General features: G+C 39.7%; 2 protein-coding genes and 1 long non-coding RNA gene across 3 annotated transcripts; 1 reads left to right on the forward strand and 2 right to left on the reverse strand.

Moving 5' to 3' along the window:
• The first annotated feature begins 239 nt into the window (after window positions 1-239).
• On the forward strand, window positions 240-4,272 carry SEF (HIT-type Zinc finger family protein). Its single transcript, XM_008801592.5, has 4 exons — window positions 240-685; window positions 1,069-1,171; window positions 3,682-3,791; window positions 3,880-4,272. The coding sequence occupies exons 1-4, from the start codon at window positions 581-583 to the stop codon at window positions 4,081-4,083; spliced, it is 522 nt and encodes a 173-aa protein (XP_008799814.1). The 5' UTR covers window positions 240-580; the 3' UTR covers window positions 4,084-4,272.
• Window positions 4,273-5,227: 955 nt separating this feature from the next.
• LOC103714375 (laccase-3) lies at window positions 5,228-8,852 on the reverse strand. Its single transcript, XM_008801591.5, has 5 exons — window positions 8,612-8,852; window positions 8,378-8,529; window positions 7,931-8,175; window positions 6,601-6,729; window positions 5,228-6,498 (listed from the first exon to the last, which is right to left on the reverse strand). The coding sequence occupies exons 1-5, from the start codon at window positions 8,723-8,725 to the stop codon at window positions 5,417-5,419; spliced, it is 1,722 nt and encodes a 573-aa protein (XP_008799813.3). The 5' UTR covers window positions 8,726-8,852; the 3' UTR covers window positions 5,228-5,416.
• A 2,240-nt stretch (window positions 8,853-11,092) lies between these two features.
• LOC113463203 (uncharacterized) lies at window positions 11,093-18,605 on the reverse strand. Its single transcript, XR_003387039.4, has 2 exons — window positions 17,848-18,605; window positions 11,093-11,816 (listed from the first exon to the last, which is right to left on the reverse strand). It is a non-coding gene; the product is annotated as an uncharacterized LOC113463203 (long non-coding RNA).
• Between the last annotated feature and the right edge of the window lie 5,511 nt (window positions 18,606-24,116).

Here is a 24,116-nt window from a genome sequence, read left to right on the forward strand (position 1 = left end):
GGTTAATCAAGCAGATAGTGCGATTCATGGTTAAGAGAAAAAACATAAAACACTGGATACAAGATTGGAGAGAACCATACGATTATCATTTATCTAATATATTTTCTTTTATTTATCTAATTATCTCCTCTCTCTCTCTCTCTTCTCTCTCTCTCTATTTACATGTCAAGCTAGGGTCCATTTCAAGCCTCATTTTGCTTTCGTTTGATGCACATTATCTGGCTCTGGAATCAGGCCTGGGCCGTCGGGCCGCCGACCGTTCTGCAATTTGGGCCGTAAGCTTCTGTCAGGCTGGATGTTGGAGCCCGACTCCAGCATAATTAAGAACTAAGAACAATTCAGGGCCCCCACACCGACGGTGAAAGATCGGATAAGAGACCAAATGGACCGTTGGATTAATCATGTGCAATAACGCGGGCGCACCGATCGGAGCCGTCGCCGAGACGTTCTCTTCCTTAATACTTTCCTTCGCCTCCTGCCCCCTCTCTCCATCTCTGGCGCTAATTGGGTTTTCTTCCCTCGACCAAAGAATCGCTTCCTAAACCTAGATTTCGAGAGCTCTCCGAGAATTCGAGCCGCCATGGACGAGGAGAACACGGGCCCCTTCCGCCGAACGTCGACCCGGACCAGGAAGATGGCGTCGAAGATGGCGGCAGCTCTCGCCAGTACCGATAACCGCACCCAGGTAGATCCCATATCCCCCTCTTCTTGTTTCGCGAACTATCATAGTTTCAAGCGTTATTCCCTTCATTTGAAGAAATCGGTTCTAATTGATGCCATCTTGAACAGATTTAAGGGATCGATGTTTATCTCTTGTTGAATCTGACGCCTTTTTATCGATTATTTACTTGCATACACATTTTTCTGAACAAAGGTCTTTAATATATATGTTATAAGAATCAAATCACTAAATTAGATGTGGAAAGAAGAGTTTGGATGGTTAACGTTTTGAGTTTTTGCGGTCATGTTTTCGGATCTTGTTGCCCTCTCTGATACCAACATTGACAATTTAATGATTTTAATCTGTATCTATTCTTTTTTCTTTTTTCTTCTTTTATCTTGCCAAAGGCAGCACTTGCTCGTCTTGATGCATTGGAAAGTGACAATGCCGGAGCAGAGGTGTTAGAGATCAATGATGATGATGATGCTTCTCTTGATGATGATGATCAAGGTTGTTTACCTCCTCGTTAGGTTTCTTATCTCCATAAAAGTTTTTTTGTTTTTGTTTGAATGTTATGAATTTGCTAACATTGTATGATTTAATAGGTCTGTTATCTCACCATTCAAACCGATCTAGCTTATAGAAATTTGGAGCAATGTTAGTAGGATGCTCAAAAATAGGTGTTAGTGACAGGGTTAGAAAAATAGGCGGAAGCTTAGAGTTTCCAAAGGAAAAGGATTTAATGCCACAAGGTGATCACTGATCGACTATGCTATCACATAAGAGGCTTGCTGTGTTCGATGTGTCATTATATGGGAGACTGAGCATTATACTTCTGCATTCAGCTATGAAGAGATAAATTGATCCGACAGAATAATTATGAACTCTTCCATGACTAGGAGCTGAGAGACATCATTATTGCTAATAATGAGAGTCTCATTAATAAGTTGTTTAGATTAATTTCTGTATCCTTTGTTTCCATCTTTATTACACCTTCTCTGGAATCCATGTGGCCATCATATGCATCATATGATTTGGCTGTAAGACTTCATCACTTTAAAGTTTAAACCTTGTTATGAACTTTCCCGTTAGATCTTATTTTTCTGCAATTTTGACATACATGATAATTCCAGTTAACTTAGTCTTTCTCAACACGACATGGGTACCTAAGAGCTTTCGCATTGCACTTAATCAGACTTGTTGTATCTGGTTTTGCCACATAGTTGTCACTCAGTTCTTACCTAGGCTCATTTAATCTTACATGCCCCTTTGCCTGCTTCATATGTGCCAAATTACTCTCAGTGTTACATATTCAGAATTTACACAAGGGGCGCTTCCACTGCTTCACTAGGTTATATATGAAAAGCTTGTTATGAAGTTAGTGGTATCATAAGACCTTGGTGGAGGCTTTTTTTTTTTAATCACTTGCATAGTTTTGAATTGAGGGTGAGTCTTAGTGTTACTATAAGGCTGCTCTATTATGACCAAGGTGTCACGGGTTAAAAACACGGAAATAGCCTCTCCACGCATAGAGGTAAGGTTGTGTATATGTGGCCCTTCCCATACCCCACAGTGGTGAGAGCCTCATGCACTGGGCTGCCCTTTGCATACTTTTAAATTGTCCCTTACACTCTATTGGAGTTTGAGATTTTAGCTGTTTCTTGGTGGTATAAACCAATAGATTCTCTAAGAGTTTACTGATTACACATATAATTTTTATTATCTTGTAGTGATGCTCCAAAACATTTGCAAATACTGATCTCAAAAGCAAAGTGCTACTTTCAGCATGCTTGTCTTCTAAGAACGATGAAATTCATATTCTTCTTTTGCTTGAATTTTTTCATGTGTTTCATTATATTTTATTTGTAAGCAAGTTCTTTGTCACTCATTATGTTCAACTAAATCAGCATTATAGAGATGGGTTCAAACTTTATCTAAAAATAGCAAAGTTTTGTTCTAAGATAAATAAGAAGCATGAAAAAATGACCATGTGCACAAACAAAATAAGAAAACAAAAGGTTTTATTTATGAACATTAGATTATCATTTTATTTCATAACATGCCTTATATAAATAAGAAGATGCACAAATATTCATCAAATTGAAAAGGTGAAACTTTCTTTCTAATAAAATTGCGCTAACAGATCTGCACAAGTACTATTACTATTTTCTAGTAAGTCTTTCGCAAGTCCTATAGTAGTTCCATTCTAATCCCACTGTCATGTGGCTCTCTCCAGTAGATCATCTTCAGATTCAACCAGAGATAAACACAAACAAATATTTATTATGTTTGGAGGCATAATAGTGAACTCTGCACATTCTGCAGAGCTACATGCTATCAGCTTCTATTTGAAAAAGCTTCTTTAGACTTTTGTATAGCTCTTCTCATCAGATAACTTATTGTTGGACTGAAAGCACTGGCTAAATGCGGTTGACTTTTCAACTCCTTATAATTTGTATAATATATTAAACCTCATTAAACAGAGGTGCATGACTTGTTGAAACTGTTTCTTTTCATAGACAATGAGCTACTTCTTTGGAGCACTTGCAATATAGTTTTCAGTATCCTTGAGTTCTCCCAATAATGAAACTGGCAATTTCTGCTGTTTAAATTCCTACATCCGTGCCAGTATCTTTCTGTTGGAATTCCTACATTAGTGTAATTATCTTTCTTTTTCGATTAGTTTCCCTAAAATGAGCACCCCGAACGCACAAGTTAATTTCTGTTGTATTCTGTGATCAGTTTTATGTATGAAGGTATTGGACTACTAGTTTAATATTCACCCATTCAGCTGACAGAGAGCATGCCTGTGCATCTCCTTTGCTCAGAAAACTCCATATGACGCTATTATTTCTGAAAACACTTGAATATGCCATTGTCACACTTTAAGACAGATGTGGTCTTGTGAAAGTAGAGTTGGATCAGTTAATGGTGCACTTGTTGAAAGTGAGCTTTGTCACATCAAATTGAAGCCAACTATTTTCCCCTGACACAATATAACGTTTATTATGTGTTTGTAGTGTACGTTCAAAGGAAGCAGTCCAAGAGCATGAAGCGCAAGACCAGACAGGCAAAAGCACTGGAGAATGCAAAGAAGGCACCAAGGACATTCATGGAGGTGTTGCAGGATGTAGGCACTAGTGCATATCTTCTGGTTTAATGGCTATCTACACCTATACTTCGTCTGACATAATGCCATTTGCTTTTAATTGCAACAGGCAAATCTAGAGGCCCTGCCTCCACATGTTCCCTCCTATTTGAAGGCTGCCGTAGGCCCCCCAAGCACTACATCCCGTCGCCATTTCTGCACAGTTTGTGGGTATGCTGCCAACTATACGTGCGTTAGGTGCGGAATGCGATTTTGTTCATGTCGTTGTCAGGTTATACACAATGACACCCGATGTTTGAAGTTTGTAACCTGATCTCTGGCTTGCTAGTTATCAAGAGTTCCATCATGAGATCGCAAGTTGTATTGATTAGGTGGAGTTAGGTTTGATCAGTTGAGAGGAGGTTTGCTTCCTCTTTGTAAACATTATGATGTTAGATCACATTGTATTTACTAATATTTGAAAGAGAAAAAGAAAGAAAGAAAAATTTATCATAAAACAAAAGGATCAAAATTATAATCAACAAATTCGCCTAGCTATGGTTGGCAGTTGGTATACAACCTTAAACCTTGTGGATATTGACATAGATGAATCCTTATCTAATTCATATCTAAGGCCTGTAGTTTCCTATTGGAAGCTTTTTCATACTGCAGCTCATGCTACCCAACTACCCAATCCTTGTCCCTGCTCGAGTATATAATTTGCTACAGCTGTCCTATTTCCTGATCTGTGTATCTCCCGCTTGTCTAACTACAGATCCATCTCAATTTGTCTTTGTTATATATAAAATATATAAATAAATTTATTTTATTTTATTAGCTTAAACTTTTGGGACAAATGGTGATTTTAACATAGTATCAGAGCAGAGGTTTTGAGTTCGAATCCTAAAGAAAAGTCCGGCTCACATGTGAGGAGGAGTGTAAGAAAATATAAAATATATAAATAAATTTACCTCATCTTATCAGCTTAATCTTTTAGGATAAACCAACTTTCCTTCAAACAATTCTAAGCATGTTAGTTTAAAATCATCAATGCAAAGTAGTCTCTGTTTTTAGTTCTTTATGACTTGGTTCTATTGTATCCACGAAGATACATGGATGCAAGAACCAACCTATCGGATGCATAGGAGAGGAACATACTTTGTTGCTTATGTCAGCTGGGTGATCCATCCTACCAGTTACGTGTTGCAGTTTAGCACGTTAGATGATGCATAATGGGCCTGAGGAAGACTCCAATCTAAAAATATGATCCATCAGTAAGTAATTTATGCCTCTAAATTCTTTCTAAATCCTTCTGAACGGCCTTACAGAGATTTCTTTGGGGAAAGCATGGCCGGCCCTTTACCGTCTGCCTTGCGTATTACTAACTTACAAGCATATTCATTGACTCTCTAGTCAGGAAGCAGGCATTCAAAATTGATAAAAGTGATGCAGATAAATACACCGGTAAATATGCATGATTTGAGGACGGAAAAAAAGCTAGGAGATGGTATTCTTCTAACAATAATTATTATTGTTGTAATAAATGTAGATAAGATCACCAAATGTGAGACTCAAATAATCCAAAATCCTCTAAAAAAGAACAAAAATAAAACAAAAAACAATAATAAAAATAAGGAGGACGACTACGCTGAGAATCTTCCTCGAGCCTAGCAGACGGGAAGGTCAGCTGGAGGGGGCTCTAGGGACTGCAACTCTCCGACTCCGTCCTCCACCAGGAAAGCCATGGCCAAGCCCCAGGTGATGTGCACATCCAAATGGCAGTGCATGAGCCAGACCCCCGGATTGTCCGCCACGAACCGGATGACAGCCCAGCCGTTCACCGGCACCCCGACGGTGTTCTTCATCGGCGGGTCGACAAGGTTGAACTTGGCTGTGTCCTTGGCGGCGTCGAAGTTCCCGAACCCCTCGGCGAGAATGTAGAAGTCGTAGCCGTGGATGTGGATCGGATGGTTCTCGGCGGCAAAGATGCTGGTGCCTTGGAGCACCAGCTGCACCACGGAACCGTACCTCAACTTGTACACCTTGGTCGCCGCGACGGGCTGCCACAGGGCGCGGGTCACATTGGTCGCCGTGTAGTGGAACTGCACCGGCGGGTTGGCCGGGAAGTCGGTGGTGAACACGCCGGCCACGCCGTGGTGGTGGGCCTGGAGGATGGAGAAGCTGGCGGGCAGGACGAAGGAGATGTTGTTCACGCTGGCGCCGAAGCGAGTCCCGTTCGGGCCGCCGCACGTCTTCCCTGGAGGGCAGTTGAAGAGGCCCAGGCCGACGGTGAAGAAGAGGTTCTCATCTACCGGGCTCGGGATGCTGACCTTGTTCAGGCTTCTGAGGCCGGTGGAGAAGGCGGTGGCGGTGGCGGTATCGTTGTAGGCCGGGAGGTTCGGGAATGCCGGCTGGATGCCTTGTCCGGGCTTGGCGGAGCATCCGCAGTCGTAATCCAGGATGGCGGTGGTGGTGGTGTTGTCGAAGGGGACGCCCTGGGCGCTGGCGTAGGCCCGGGCGGCCATGTAGTACCGGGAGGGCGGCTGGTCCATGCTCACGAGGACATCGGTGGTCTGGCCCGGGCCCAGCATGACCACGGAGGTGGTGAAGGGCTTGGTGTAGGAAGCGTCGGCTCCGACGACGGTCATCTGGTGCCCGGCGATGGCGAAGAAAAGCTCGGTGTTCAGGGCCGCGTTGATGATCCGGAGGAGGTTGGTGTCACCGGGGGCCACCGGAATCACCGTTGTGTCTGTAGATATGGTAACCAAAATAAAATCCACGGCAATTACATGAATCGCAGCCTACGGTGAGAGGTTTCGTAACCTAAAAGATTACGAAGAGATGAGCCCACCTTTGCTCGAACAGTTGTAGAGATCGCCGGGCTGGCCATTGATGGTGAAAGCATCGGAGATGTTTGGAGCTGCTCCGGTCCGTGTCGCCTCTCTGACGACATCAATTGGATTCGCATCCCACCACTCTCCTGTTCATCATTACCGTATTTGCTTAGAATGATCTATTACATGGTTATTGAAAAAAGATCTCTGTATACATGCCTTACTAAATCATTGGTTGGGCCACGGTTCAGGCTTGTTGCAGCATACAAGAGTTTCCTCCTTGGAAACATTATTTTGTCAACTACTAATTAATCTTAGCAACACATTACGTTAAATCATCATCGGAGACATAAATTTCTCTTTGTTGTATATATTCTCAATAACATATGGGGCCATCTTTGCATGTAATTAGGTCCTAATGAAAGTTGGTTAACTCCGTGGTCAATAGACTTGACTGACAATTATATATATAGATATATATCCTTATCTTGCACACTTCTGAAGAACATAAGGTACAAATTTATTAGAATTGGTGATAAAATTTTCTCTTTCTTGTGTACTCCAAGTCTTGGGTCCAATTTTATGAGTAACTAGGTCCTAAAACCCTGTAGCCCATAGACCTGCCAAATGATGTGGTTGCCTAAGTGGTGATGTTTGTTTGTGATGCCTGTCATTTTTTTTGCTCTTAGCAAAGTCAAATGACTTTTCTGTAGCTAAATTATTGCCTTTTCACAGAAGAAAAGACTCCTTGCAAAGAACACCCCTCGTTTCCAAAGGACCCAAACTATGAAAAGCCCTCAAAACCAATTATCTATAGAATTCCCTTTTTTTTTTTTCTGTTTCCAAATTTTCTCCCAAGAGCCTCTTTTATTTTACCAATTTCTACACTTCATGACTCGTATTTCTAAACTTTTTTATGGAATTTAAAATTTTCTGCAGGCCATGGATTACTGCCATAACCACTCACGAGCCCTCATATGGGCACGAGTCTATGGCTACTCTGCCAAAAGCGGTATAATAATGGTAAGGGATTATGAGACCGTATCAGAAGTCGCACCCCAGCATCACTTTAAACTGTAAAGCGGTCAGTCCCACCGGATGAAACCCAGCCAATCAATGTAAGCATTGCAGATGGCCATCATCTACGTGGGCCCACCAAAGTTGCACGCTATCTACGGATGGCTTGGCAGGGATGGTGCGTGGGGGCCCACCATTAATCTTCATCCCAAAAAGAATTTAACAGCAGCATATGAACATATCAAGATGTTTCAACTTTGGCATGTCACACTCTTCGTTGTTAGTTATTTACTGTTATTTGAGAAAGACACAGAGGCTTGAGATTGTTACCGAGAAGGATGGGGATTTCTCTTGCAGGCTTTGCGAATGGATAGGAGGTGTTCTCCTTTGGGTGGATGATGAGAGCTCCATACACGGTGGCGCGGAGCCAGGAGCTGTGTGCGTGCCACCACAAGGTCCCCTCCTGGCCCTCGATCGTGAACCGGTATGTGTAGCTCCCGCCGGGCCTGATCGGACACTGAGTCACCATCTCCGGTCCATCGGCCCATGCCGTTCTCATTTGTCGAACTCCATGCCTTCATAAAAAGGAGACACAGAGAGAGAGAGAGAGAGAGTTTTTTGAAGAACTATCGATGCAATGAAAAGAAAATTGAGCAATACAAAAGATATGCGATAAATCTGAATATAATGTGGGTTTGCATGCATGTTTTCATGCAGGTGCTCGTGCGAATGGATATCTGTGTATGTGTGCGTGCATAAATGTTCATGTATGTATACCAGTGAAGTGTGACATTGTAGCTGGCTCGGTTCACGACATTAATCACGAGGGTGTCACCATTTTTAACCTCTAAAGTTGGTCCTGGGTATTGCCCATTCACCGTAATGATGTTGTGGGTCTTGCACAGCCTCTTCACTGGCGTCGCTTGGACCTGAATCCAAAGTAGTTCATATTCAAAACTGAGAAGAAGAGGAGGAAGACGAAGGAGAAGAGTGATAGAAATGGATACATACAACAAAGTCGTGGTAGTGAACTTCAGCTTTGGTATGGGAGAAGAGAAGAAAGAAATTACTAAGGAGGAGGCAGAGGAACCAGGATGGAATGGCGGTGTTTGAGTGAGACTCCATAGCTTAACTAAGCCTTGTTGTCTTTCTCACGAAAACTAGGCTTGGTGTTTGAAAGCTATGAGATGGTAATGCGATGGAAAGGGAGAGGGGCTCTTATATATAGATCGCATGGGACAGGCTTTGAGGCAATGGGGTTGTTTTGAGGTTGGCAGATTAGGTGTTGATTTGCGGTGAAAGCCTTTTGTTTTCTTTTAAATTAATTTTTGGCAAAGTTTCGAACTTCTCTAAGCTCCGCCCTGTAGAAGTTGGTGCACCCACTGGCCTCTTTGTTAGAGGTAGTAATTTCAGAAATGCTTGTTCCACAAGTTTCCCCATGGATGAACCCCCTCAGGACAGCACATCATGATGGCCTATGCTTTCCATGCATCATATCACATGAAATTTTGTCGATACCAAAGTTCTACAATTCGCTCCCTTACTTGGTTCTCTATTTTTGCATGAACCTTTTAAAACCTATGGCCCATGACACCTTGGAAAGGGATTAATATATATTAGCTTTTTGACAATGCATCAAGCCTACAGTCAAAAGCCTCTTGTCTATCGAAGCCCACCAATCTTTCTTGGAAGCGACACTAAGTCTATGGGTTTGGTTAGGGTGGTTGTAGGGGGGGTGCAGGTTTTGGTGCAGTAAGTATATATGACCGTTCCATTTTGATGGAGAAGTGAGGGGCCTGAAAAGTCTACATTTAGGTCTCATGCCCACACCCTCTTCTCAGCTGGCTTGTTCTCCTGGAGAAAGAAACCTAGACGTGAACTAAATCGATACGACTCCTCCGGGCTTGTTGTCATGCTGTTGGAGTTATATTTGCTTCTCCTGAACTGTCAATCATCTTATATTCCAATCGCCTTTTGTCAGTTTACTATAAAAAAAATGAGAAAGTTTTGCTTGCTTTAATCTAGTTGCAACGATTTATAACTAAATCCATGACTTCACATTAATAAAGAAGTTGAATTAGGTAGAGGCCAATTGTCCAATCCTTCAAAACTCGAGAAATTGGACTCGACTGCATTCTAGAATTTTTTGACCTCAGCTTTTTTTATCCATAAGAATGGAATGAACATGAGAATCAGTAAAGTTGGTAATCAATATTAAATAAGGCTAACTTTCTTTACACAAGGCTATGTATATTAGCTTTGCAGCGTTGCTTGCACAGCAGTTGCCATTATGCACTTCAGTCCCAAAAATTCCATGCATCCATCCAATGGTTCCATGAGGTCTCCCCCTGTCATGAAGATTTCCATCCTAGCCATCAGGTGTACTTATTTGGTCTATCATAGGCAAGGCTACCTAATAGCTTGGTCCACTGCACTGATGATCTCTCTACGGCGACAGCACGGCAGCCATCTAATGTTGCTGCAAGGAGCCTTGTAGAGAAAATCCAAACAACGTATTGCTGATAGAGTCATTTTACCGATCAGTTTCCTTAGAGTTTCTTCATGGTGGATGTTTTCCCTTCTGATTCAAGGAAGGGAGGGGGGGGGGAATACTTTTGAGAGCCATTTAGTCAAACAAGTGGGCGAAAATGACACCATCAAATCTTAAGATGGACGATAGTTGTTCAGCCAAAGAAAAAGAGAGGATATTCTCGGTAGGATCAGACTGAAACTTAGGTGGAGACTAATGATTGCTGATTTGGAGTGATTTGGCACCTAAGAGCACAACCATAAACAATGGTTAATGATTCTCCAAGACGTTTCACATGCCGGCTGGTGGTTCCTTAGATCTCTATCAACATATTCCAAGGGGGTTACGGGCACTTCCACCAACCATTGGATGGTGACACAAGGACGGACACCTTAATTTGGTCCTGGTGAGGGGATCCATGGATCAGCCGAGGCAGACATCATTCTACACACCGCATGCAACCGTTGCCTAGATGCGATTTTTAATGCACCACTCCCATCATGACGTAAACTCGGCTGCATGGCTCCAAGCAGCCATCCATCACCTTGTATGTTGGTAGCATCGAAAGATGGTTTTAGGATTCTAATGTCGAAGTAAATGAATCTCCAACATGCTCTCTTGCATCATACAATTCTGACACAACTCAGAAGAAGGCAGTCGTAGTTTAGCTCTGAAATTCAATGGTTCAGAGGGGATGGTGAGAATTATAATTGGGCAGGGCAGATTCCAATGCGATACACACGTTCGAACAATTCGAGACTTCAAGTTGATATAATGCTTATAGAAATTTGAAGCAATGTAATTATGCAACACTTTGATTACAACGAGCCTATTAGCGGCCCCAGGATCCAGTTTTCCTTTCGCAGCAAAAACCATTCATATTTTGACTGCTACCTCATTCTGAACGTAATTTTTTTTTTTAAAAAAAAATGATATGTTTAGGCATCTGGCATACCTCAAAGTACAAAAGTGGGGCAAAAAAATAATTTATATAACCAATCAATTGGCATGATCTTCTTTCTTTTCCTTTTGATCTGATGGAAGATCCATTTGCCTAGACATTAGAAGAAGCTCAGCACTCTTATTTACAATATCATCCTCTTGCAAGATCATGAGAACCTTTCTGTGTTTAAAAAATATGGATGAAAGAACTTTTATCCATTCAGTATCTCAATTTACACAACTGAGTCATTACAACAAAAAGAAAGACCTCAGAGAAGGGTGGGGAAGGGGATGGAACAATATTAAATTCTTCCTGTATGAAAGCCAGGCCTGGATGTCAATACATACAGCAGTCAGCAAACAACTCTCATTGAGACCAAGAGCAAAGTAAGAAATCTTATATAGTCATCCAAGACTACCCTGTGATATACTGGTGCTGCCAAGTTCGGGACCACCCATACACTGTACTGTTGAATGACTACGCCAGCTTTACCTTTCAAATCGCGTGCGACCACATGAATTAATATACAATATGACCAAGCAATCTTGTATGCTAGCATACCTAAATTAAAGTGTAGATCTTGCGGTATTAACCACCCATTAAGACCTTCCTCGTGATCCCTCTTCTGTAGGTCAGAAACCAGTACATCCAAATCCTAACCCACCAGCTTGTTTATTTGATAGCAAAGCAGTTTTCAACACCTTAGTGCAGTTCTCACAAACTTGAATCAGACAATGCAAAGCCTGCAATCAAGGCGAGTTCAACTGATCAGTCGCAAAAGTATAGATCTTCGACATGATGTGCCAAGAAAAGAATTTTGTTATTAGATAATCCAAAACTGGTAGGTTACATTTAAGACTAATTAATGTTAATGGTAGACAAATCAATTGTTTTTATGCAGTTTTCAACCAGGCTATATACCATGTGCTATGAAGCTGCACTGCACTTCATCCATCTACAAATTGGAGTTACATGAATTGATTACAGTGGCAGGATAACACCTGAACCAAATTCAGGTGATAAATGATAAATTATACTGGCAAAAATGCTCAACAGCAATGCTCGTGCTTCATTGTCGCTACCTCTATCTATATTGATGCAGCTGGAGTACAATGATGTCCTATGCAAGATCATTTTCCCCCTAATAAGATGATTTTTTTTCTCCCTGTAAAGAAGAGCCTGCAATGGGAAATAAGAAGAAAAATGCAATCCCAATTCCAATAAATAAATGCGAAAGTCTTATACTCTTGAAAAGAGCTATCTTTAACGCTTTCCAGAGTGTCAAAAATCAAGGAATGGAAACAGAAAAGGTTTTCCTACTTTATAGGTCTAAACAGCTCTTTTCGTGACAGAAAGAGAAATAAGCCTCCGAGGTAAATAATTCTGTTGAAAAGCATGATATAAAGAAGAAGTTAATAATGAAAGGCAAATTGAGAAAAGGTTCTGCCCTTTTACAACCAGGCCCATTATTGCCTCTCTACTTTATTATCAATAAAGGTGCAGATAATGGACAGGAAAAACCCCAATTTAGAGGCAAAACGTAATCATTATTCAAACAATTCACACTTGAGAGGATTTCCAGCACTTTGGGGTCCCAATATTACCTTTATTTCACCATTAAAAGCATAAAGAAACCCTTTTTTCTGCATATCTTTCCAGCAGAGACTATAGGTCTTAGCTGCTATTCGTGTTAGCCACCAAATCATTAGGCTTGACAATTTCCTCGATGAAGATGAAGCCATCTATATCAACAAATATGAAAGCATGGGAAGAATGGATTTCCTCTCAGCATCTTTTCCCACAATGCCAACTTTCCTCTAACTTTGATGGTTATGCCAGAAATGAGAGACACAATATTACTAAAATCTCGGCAAAGAAAATCAACACATTTAGTAACACTATGTATGATCTCCTTTTCGTGTATTGTCTCCAATTCATTTAATAACTAAAAATCAATGAAGCAAACTAGAGTTATTGGCAGCGAAAAATCCTTCCCAGGTAACTGATTTTCAAGCACCACGAAACCCTTTTCTTACAAAAACGTTACTTGATTAGATATATATCATACGGAAAAAAGTTTTGATTGCACATTTTTTTCTATGTTTGCACATAGTTATGTTGGAAATTGCATTAACTAAGTTTCATCATGAACCGGAAATAAAAAGCATATGATTCATGAATCATGATTTGTCACTTAAGAATAATGTTGTCTGCAACCCACTTTCTAAAAACAGTATAATGTAATACTATAAATATAAGAGAGAATCCTCTGCAAACCTTTTGTTTCACAGAGACTATATGCTAATTACAAGTCTCACATCATTTTACTGGTTCTCATATGAGAGGGTTTAGCAAGACCTAAATCCAAGATTGACACATAAAAGCATCAGGGCCCAGGCATCACAAACAACTTTGACAAATCAATTTGGGGTCAGAAATCCTTCATTGCAATTTGTATCTATTATGACTGCATCCTCAGTCAATGCCAGCTTTCTCAAGATATCTCCTCTCCTACCATCAGTGCATGTGCATCCATGTTACATGTATACAGAGAAGAACTAGAACTCATTAGTAGCACCATAACAAAAATAACAACAATATTATTTCCCTTTCTTATGTTAATTTAGGACTATTATTTCTCTCTCCCAACATGGCTAGTATGCGTCAATTAGATTCAGAGCACATCATCAACAATAATGAGCTTTGATATCGGTCAACAACCCACATTCAAGATTCCAAAGCTGTACAAAAATTAGTAATCAATGAAATAACATTCGGTATAAGCAAAATGATACGCAACTTTTATACTTTTATGATCACCTGTCATCTAAATTGCATGGACATGAGAGGGTGAAGAACAAAAACCAGGTACAAGAAAAACCAGCGCAACATTTAAGCTGTATACATCAATGTATCATCAGATAATCACATGGTGGTAACACCAGCAAAAAATCAAATACTGTAATGGATCACCTGAAACTAAAACTAACAGTAAAGAGAGTTTGACCTGACTCCAAATTCTTTGCGTTAGTACAAGCCGAAACTATCTAAACTGTAAAGATAGAAATAAACCTATATATTGAAATGAGTAGATCATGAGAGGGAAATTCCAGTCTTTTCTTCATATCACTGAAAGGGACAGAAACAAATATAAATATAAATAAACATTATCCAAGAGACTCTCACAAGCAAGAAAAACTCTCTTCCGAGATCCTATGGCAGTTGCAATCTAGAAATATAATTTACATAAGTAGGATACATGGCTTGCCAGCAATTCAGGTACGAGGATAGGATTTGGAAGTTTTGGAGATATTTAGATCAAGGATGAAAGGAGTTGATTACTCTTGAGCAGCTCTTCCCCTGCTTCAAATTTTCTTCTAATTTCAACAAGTGAATTGGACCTATAACTGACTTGATCTTCCTATCTAAGAAAATCTCAAGATCACAGGGCAAATGGCACATGATGTAAGATACAAGCCTCTTTGATTGTCTTCCTAACAAAAGCTACAGCATCAAGCCAAAAAAATTGCCATGTCTTGCTTGAGCTTCCTCCAAGCTTTGATCTAAAATTTAAAAGTCCAGGCCATACTTGAGTGATCTAGCCTTGGGCTATTGAGTGGCCCTATCCATGTCCCTCCTCAAGAGACTACAGTGGAGCAACTTGCCTAGCAGATAAGAAGCTGCACATACAACAAAAATGCAACAAGATCTTTCTGCCCTGCTTTTGGTACTTCCAAATTAGCTTATACATCATAATCTAGAGCATCCTATTACACGATCCTGAAAGCTTCCAACTCTACAACATGTTCCCCTGCCTTTTTTTAAATTTCACATCCAATATAAGCCTCCCTCTCTATCTCAATGTGATGGATGCCTTTAGCTCCCACATTACTGGTGCTCATGAATGTCACTCTGACCCAAGATATTTAACATTCCCTTCTTTCATGTTGCTCTTCCTCAGCAACTAAATTCAAAAAGCTTGAGAGGAAGGTGCAGTGGAGAGGGAGCATCATTATGATCTTAACACTGCTTGTATATATCAGCATTCAGCAATGGCATTCCTGTCTTTGTTCTTTATATGTGCCAGTTTTTAGGATCACTTTTATGTCATTGCCTTGCTTCCAAACACCAAGGTACCTTACAGGTTTACATGCTTTACTTTGCTAGCTTATGGTAAAATATCTTGGTTCTTCCCTTTGATTTGCTGACTACTTATTTTCAGATTCAATCCTGCATATACAGTTTATAATTACTATGCTGTGTCTAGCCTTCTTAGATATCTCCAAGGCAATGCTGTAATATCTAAATCCTATCCATTAGATTATAGATGTGTCTTTCTGACTCTATTGTAACTTCACTTATGTTCACTCCCCAATTTTTCCCCACCTCCTTCATGAGGTACTCCTTCATAAGCTACTTTGAGTTTGCTCCCTCTAAATCATTGGGTCCTTCTGCCTCCAATATGCTCCTTGACTGGCTACCGTATTTCATTATTACTCTCCTTGATCCAATCATATCCTGAGATTTTTACCCCCTATGTTCCTCATCAAGATTCTTCCATTACAAAATTACTCCAATACGATACATTGTACAACCATTTGACACATGATACTTTTTAGATATTTTATTGGTTGGATATTAGCCATTTTGCACTCCATTCATTCTGCTCATTTCTCTTTCATTCTTTGTTACCTTAAAGGATAGCAATTACGACCTTCCCCTTGTGTTCCTTCTTGCCCTCGAAACTTAATGTCTCACTCATATTGATTAGGCATGGGATTCCATAGCTTGGTATTTTCAAGTTTATCAAAGAGCCTATGCAACAAGGTTCGCCGTCTCAATACTAGATCCTATTCTGGCGCCATACTAGTATTGTGTCGGTATGGTACAGTACAGAAATTTTTCGGCATACCGCGTATCAGTATGCCACTCGATATGCCACTCGTACCTTGTATCTGTACCCAACCGGTATAGTACATCCTGTATCTCCCGGTTCGGACCAGCACGGCGAACCATACTAGGCAATACTAGGTGGTAAATCACTTGTATGACCTAGGAGGGAACCTATATTCTTAGACGGCCACATAAGGAGGAAAGGTCTCCAAGCGTTTATTATCATATGCATAAATAAGCATGTACATATATTTTAGATACACTCTTTTTTCTTTATGGGATCATGAACATATGTTTCACACTTAACAAGATCTAAAGATCAAAATACATATGGAGAATAGGGTTGTTACAGCAATACCCAACAAACTATAGAATACATCCAGGAAACCAACACCTAGCAAGAAGTGGGAGGAGGCAAGCAGATTATAGGCTAGCAACAAAAACAAGTGGGAAAATTTAGAGAAAAAAAGTGGAAGAAAAGTCAAACGAGGAAGAGGTGTGCTAGTCATGGTATGCACTATTACCACTTATCACTATGGGCTACTGACTGACCTGTCGGCAGCCACTGATCAGCCCACTAGCCATACTAGGTTGGTGGTAGCCTTCGGTATCCTCCCATGTGTCCCATGGAACTTAAATAAGGAAAGAAAATAGAAAAGAAAACCATTAAAGAGGCAGAGTTTAAACGGGCTGAACCTAGTAACCATCCAAATTAAGTGCCTAGGCGGCTGCTTTTGACAACACTGAGGTATTATATTATGAATTTTCAGAATTTCTCCTTATTCTTGAAAAGCAAGTTCACCGTATCAATCCATACCGATCCACACTGTACATATTGTACGGTAACAGTACTGAACCGAGACTGGGTACATGAGATGCACTAAGTCTCGACATCCAGAATTAACCTCTACACTGGCCATAGCGACATCATACCAACATGGTACCAGTATGGGGTCTGGTGCCAAAATTGCGTACTTTGCTGAAAAATGTCCATCTCTTAGTTCAATATTAAAGTTTAGTATCATTTGACAACCTGCACACATAAGATGTTCATGCTGTTTGACTTTGCACTGGACTTACCTATCCGTGATCCTCAACAACTAGATGATGATAGGAGGTCCTAAAAATGATAACCAAACGGATTCTTAGTGGCTTCTCGGCCTCATCCCAACTTGGATGCCACATCACCACCCTACATCTCTCATGTGATAGCTGAAGTAATAAATTCTTCTAGGATCAAAGAAGGCTTATTATGAGTAAAACTTTGTCGCTTTGCTAAGACTCCTGTCACTTTTCCTTGTTCCCCTCTCCATGGTATCGCATGGATTTCTTCAGAAATACATAATGCCGTGCACTTCCAACCTATATTTTGTTAAACTCCAGATATAACCCATCTTGTCAGATGGGAGGTAGAGACATGAACAATTATACTTATTCTGAGCCACCATAGAACTTTAATGCATGCAAAGCCGACATCAAAATATGTACTGACTAGTGTCGAGCATTATTTGCAAGAACTGTGAAAGGGACTACAGCTTATTGTGAGCACATAAACAGAAACTCATATAATACAAAAATAAATACAAACATACGTAAATACAAATAATCTCCAAGAAAAACAGGAAAGATTGAAATCGATCCAACTACTCAACCAACGTAGCACACTATCCGAGAATCTAACAATCCCTTTCTCCACAACTTGTTTTCTTTTGTTCTTTACGTTAATATTTTTCAATATAAGCATATATTTTACCCTAAACTCAACCACCGAATTGGTGATTTCCATTACATCAGCAAAATAGTTCGTGAATCAAAGTTGCGAAATTGATTCCAATAAATTTTGAAACAAAAGAGGGGAAATAAAAGATGGGAGAGACTTACAAGAATGTAAAGCGAGTTAAGGTTGAGCGAGGAAGGCAGAAACGAGTCTAGGGTGAGATTCGAAACAGCGAGAATCGACGGCGTCCCGTACCGGCCAGTGACCGGGCCTGCCGGGGATCCCGAACTTATCTGCCCTCCACCGCCGGCGGCAGTGGTTCCCGGTCCGACTGGGCACCACCATCCTCGCCGTCGGTTCCCCCTTTGAATCCGAGAAAGCCGTCACTGATCCCTCTTTCCTTGCACGGGGGTTTCGGGGGGGCGTCCATGTTCTTTGATTTCGCCATCATTTTATCATTAATTTTTGAGAACCAGATTAGGTCGCAAATTGCGACCTCCGCATATGAATGAAGGGAAGATACGGAGTCTTGGATATGACGATGCAATGACCCATCAGGTTGGCTCAAAGTCCCCAAGTTAACAGGGAAAGGGGTTGAATTACGCCTGGGATCTCAAGCACACGCCTTAATTCATCGCTCATTTGAATGTTGCAGTCATAAGATACTGTGATCCGTGTTGACCGGAATCAAAAATATCATTTTTATCTTCACTTTAATGATCCTTTGATAAATTTTTAGTTTATGATCTGTATTTAAAGTAAATCTAATTATTTATTACAAGAAATATAATTTTATAAAAAATAGACGAGTGCTGAAAGCGGAGCGGACTCTTCTCGAGAGAGATGCTGCCAGGGTGATCGATTGGATAAGTGGAGAGGGGCGAATGGGAGATGAGTTTCCTCTACTTTGCGACATTCGTCGATTAGCAGGGGAATAGAGCCACATACTAGATTGCTACCTATGTTACGCAGCACTTCAGAGAAATTTTCTTTTTTTGTCCATGTCATTGAATATAAGAAAAATATTACTTTTTTTGAATTGAATTGAGGATTTAAATTTTAAAAAGTAGTATTTTAATTGGGTGAGACATGAGACATGAATATAGCCCGGTACTTGTTATTCTCATTATTATGCAGCAATAATCATAATAAGAAAAAAATTGCTAAATAAAAAATAATCATATTTTTTTTGTATACGTTATAAATGTAGTACTCCATAATTTCAAAGTCGAAACTAGCTTTGTTCCTTCCTATCCATTTCAAAGGAATTATCTTTAGATCCCTATACAATTAAACTGGAGTCAAACCATGAACTAGAAAATAATTTCTTCAAGAATGCGTAAATCTGCTACAGGCTAAATCTTCTTACAATTTTTTTAGCTTTAGCATCACATTTTGCTAAGCAAAGTTCTCATGATGCTAGTGACGTAGTGATTGGAATGCCTTTGGATTTGAAAATGATGATAACCTACCTAAATAAATATAGAATGAATTATAACAACGATCCCTTGTGACAAGAAATTAGAAACATTTTTTTTTAAAGAATCCAGAAAAGGACAACACTTTTTTGCCCATGTCAGTGACCCCAAGATTTTTTTTTTGAATTGATTTGATAATTTTGATTTAAATAAATACTATTTTAATTGGGTGCATCCTGAATATATCTCAATGATTGATACTCTTATTATTATTCATGATAAGGAAATAATAGCTAAATATTTAGAAAAACATTCATATTTTCTGCATAATTAATATAAATAAAGGCTGCCCCAGTCTCAATGACGGCCACTATACTAGCCTTTTTCTCTCTAAGCATGAGATATGGTCCTCATTACTAGTTCCAACTTTACATTGCATATTTTTGGTTTTAAAGGTCATTGTTAGCCATTATAATGGCAAAAAAAAAAAAAAGAACAATCAGACTATGGCATTACCCACAAAATAAAATATTATTGTCAAGTTAGTATGAAGGTTTTTAATTTTATATATATTGTCTTACTATCGTCAGTAATAAAAATACTAAATTATGATATATTTTTATTATGTAACTCGACTTATCAGAACTACCTCATTCCTCAAACTCTACACTGTGTGATCATTCATCTCCACCTATAATAATTATTTTGGTTGATATAAATATGCCTTGCAATGTTTAGTTGTAAGGGACAAACAAGAAATTCATCTCATACAGTTGAGAATGCTTTACTAAATTATATGAGACATTTAAAAATGTTTTAAAGAATTGGGGTTCATTTTCAAAACCATCTATACTACTACTCAAATCTTTGCATGTATCAATAAAATCGATAATAATTTTGATTATTTGTGGTGAGCAAGTTTGAAAATAATTGGCATGCATCCTGGAGGTTCCAAAATATTTTACCCTTTGTATCTCTGCATAACAACCAAAAAATAACATGGAAATTTGTGAAATAAGAGATTAACTCCAAATTCCTTGCATGTTGTTTTGCTATCTTTATACCTGTATTTTATTTTTTTATACATCTTTATTGTATAAAAAATATGCTAAATGAAAAATTAACCACTTTGTCTATAAAAAAAAAAAGAAAAATATATATTTAAAAATGAAAATGAAAGATTAATAACAAATTCCTCATTTCTCTTCTCTTGGAAGTTTAAACATGTGCTTATTTTCCATGCTTACGGGGATGCCAATCAACCAACCGATCTACCGTCCAACGATGGGCAAGAGTTAGAATTTGTGACTCTCATTTTTGTTAATACCTGTGCAACCTGTAAACGTGAATAACAATTCTGTTTATTTCCAAAGGATTGTGAGACACAATAACCAAGCTTGGACTTTTCTCTCTCTTTTTTTTGTTTAAAAAAAATAAGTAATGGAGTAATATATTTTTTTTATAAGGCACGCGTTTCACACTATTCTATGGTGAATACATTCAAAATAATCAAAAAATAAATCATCCCTAAAAGCTGTAGGAATGTGAGCCTCAGAAATCCATACAAGAGCGCCAGAGTTACCGGCCATGTAGGAGACCATCTAATTTGTGGCTCCATTTGCCTCCCGATAAATAGAGATGGGCACTGGGCCGAGCCGCCCACGGCCCGGCACGAAGCGGGCCGTGCCTGGCACGGCCCGCCAGCTACAGTGCCGGGCCGTGCCTGGCACGGCCCTTTTGAGAGGGCCGTGCTGGGCTAGAGGGTCCTGGCCAGCGGGCCGTGCCTGGCACGGCACGGTCCGCGGGCCAGCACGGCACGGCCCATAAGGGCCTGGGCCGGGCTGGCACGCGGGCCTGGCACGGTCCGGGCCTGGGCCCGGCTCGGCCCGATAAAAATTAATGCTTCATAAATTTTTTTAATAAATTAATAAATATTGAACACTAAGAATTTATGATTTATGAATATAAAGCCACCTTAATGGTGGGGGGTTTGGCATAGACCCCTACCAGTTTATTAATTTAAATCAAAATGGTACATGAAGGGAGGTTTGGACCTTGGTCTGACCTCTAGAATACAATAAGAAACTAAGAAAGGGCCGAGGTTTGGACCTTGGTCTGACCTCCAGAATACAATAAAAATGTACAATTATAAAAAATTAAGAAATCTTACTAATCATCAGTGATTCAGTGAATCAGTATTCACTCTTCAGTCTTCAGTCTTCAGTAGTGTTTGTATCATCATCATCAGAGGATGTTGTATTATGTCCACCTTTATCTTGAAGTCTTGCCTCAGCATCCAGCCAATCCTTGAAGCAGAGAAGCATCTCCACCGTTTCGCCCGTCATCCTACTTCTCTTTTCGTCAAGAACACGCCGACCTGCACTAAAAGCGGATTCCGATGCTACCGTGGACATCGGCACAGCTAAAATATCGCGTGCAATTGCAGACATAACAGGATATTGATTTCTAACACTCTTCCACCAAGATAATACATCTAGATTCTCTATTTGATTTTCATCATATGCAGAGTGAAGATCATTTCGTAAATAAAATTCTAGTTCACTACTTAAAGATGAAGAAGATGAAGAGGAACTTGAAGCATGTGTGTGTCTTCTCTGTGCAATGAATGAAAAAATAGATGACGAACGAGAACTACTAGAAGGAGCAATAGAGGTTTGTATTTGTGTTCTAGATCCACGAATTTTTTCATCATATATAGCATAAATATCATAAAGAAGTTTTTTTACCTCATCTTTAGCAGATTCAGCATCTTGATTCATATTTTCAGAGTATGCATCAAGTAAAATTAGCAAGCCATTTAATTTAACTCTAGGATCAAATACAGCAGCTAAGTTATGCATAGGACATATCCTGTCCCAATACTCATTCCATTTAGATTCCATTAGGTCAATAATAGGCATTAAAACATCATCATATCTATGTTCTGCAAATTTTTGACTAATTATATATGCTTGTTGTAAAAATGAACATGAAGTAGGGTAATAAATACCAGAAAGAACATTGGTAGCATTATAAAAACTAAGCAAAAAATCTTCCAAAATTTTTTCTTTATTCCAATCAGTTTCAGTCAATGTAAATCCTAATCCACGATCATTAATATATGCACTTAATAAATTTTTATATGGGTATGCATCATGTATCATGCTATATGTGGAGTTCCAACGAGTAATTACATCAAGTTTAAATTTTTTAAAACGTTTACCATGATTTATGCATAATTTCTTAAATTCTTGAAGTCTTGATCTAGAAGCATGAATAAAAGAAACTGCATTTCTAATTTTTGAAATCACATCTTGAATCATGCCCATGCCAGCTTGAACAGAAAGATTTAAGATATGACATGCACATCTAATATGCAGTAAATTTCCATCTAATATGGGATGCAATGAGTCTTTTAATAATACAACAGCAGAATTATTATTAGATGCATTATCAAAAGTAATAGACATAATTTTATCATTAATATTATATGAACATGCAGTTTGATAAATTATATTTGAAATTTGTTGCCCAGAATGTGGAAAATCAAAAGCACGAAAAGCAAGAATACGTTTATTTAATTGCCAATCATTATCAATATAATGAGCAGTAATGGCAATAAAACAATTACTACCTACAGATGCTGACCAAATATCAGAAGTTAATGAAATTTTTACATTTAAAGTAGAAAGTGTTTCAATTAAATTTTGTTTCATTGCTAAAAAATTGGTCATAGCTACTCTTCTAAATGTACGCCTACTAGTTCTTTTGTAAGCAGGTTGTAGGTTTAATTGAACATATTCTTCAAAATTAAAAGATTCACATAAACTAAAAGGTAATTCATCCTTAACTATCCATTTTACAAGTGCTTTTCTTTGATTTTCATGATTATATGCAAAATTACCTACAAGTAATCCCCCTTGTATATTAAGGGTACTTTGAGTTTGAGCATGAGAATCATGCATCCTATGACTCTCTTGATGTCTTTTTAAATGCCCTGTTCCCCCACTACTACTACAACTATAAAGTTTGGCACATTTTTTACATTTAGCTTTCCAGACTCCCTCAACCATAACTCTATCAAATTTATTCCATACAGTACTAGTCCTCTTACGAGAAGAGGTTTGACCTTCACTCGGTTCACCAGTTCTAGAGGAACTAGGAACAGGGGGTTGGGGATTAGTTTCTTCTCCCTCAGAAACAGGAATGCCAAACTGACTTTCCTCAAAAGATGACATATCTATGATTAATTCAAAAAATAAAAACTAACCGCAAAGAGGAATTGAGTAGAGGGTCGGAGGGCAGAGGCAGAGCCGAGATTCCGAGCTTCCTCTTGTGCTCTCAACAGAAGCGACCTTCTCTTCTCAACAGGAACCTCCTCTTGTGTAGCACTTGAACAAACTAAAAATTAAATTGCTAGAAGAGCACTTTAGAAGAGAGAAATAATAGCAGTAGAGAAGGAGAGAATGAGAGGTTTGGTGTGGTGAGAATGAGGGAGGAATGGGCTATTTATAGAAGCCCAAAATTTTTTTTTCCCAAAATATCCCTCAATTCAGCCGTTATTGGACTGTTGGGAGGGGTAAAAGGGTCATTTTCACGAAAATAGCCGTTGGAAATGGCTATTTTCCTCCCCCCTCTCCAGACGGGCCGTGCCAGGCACGGCCCGTTTGGAGACGTTGCGGGCCGTGCCTGGCACGGCCCGTTTGCGCCCGTTACGGGCCGTGCCTGGCACGGCCCGTGGCGTGCCGTGCCCGGCCCGGCCCACCAATAGAGGGGCCTGGGGCCGGGCCGGGTTGGCCTTCCATGCTGGACGGGCCGTGCCAGGCACGGCCCGTTTAGTCTTTGGGCCCGGGGGGCCTGGGCCGGGCCGGCCCGGCACGGCCCGTTGCCCACCTCTACCGATAAACATGTCTCGCCCCATGGAATAATAGCTTAGGATGCAAATTAGGCTGGCCAGCACAAGGTGTAAGCTCAGTTGGTTGGAGTATAGATTTTAAACATTTCAGGCTTCAACA

This window comes from Phoenix dactylifera, chromosome 8 (genome assembly GCF_051530095.1).
Source record: "Phoenix dactylifera cultivar Ajwa chromosome 8, Ajwa_hap1_PhDact_Kaust_v1.1, whole genome shotgun sequence".
In the NCBI taxonomy this organism is placed as follows: Eukaryota; Viridiplantae; Streptophyta; class Magnoliopsida; order Arecales; family Arecaceae; genus Phoenix; species Phoenix dactylifera.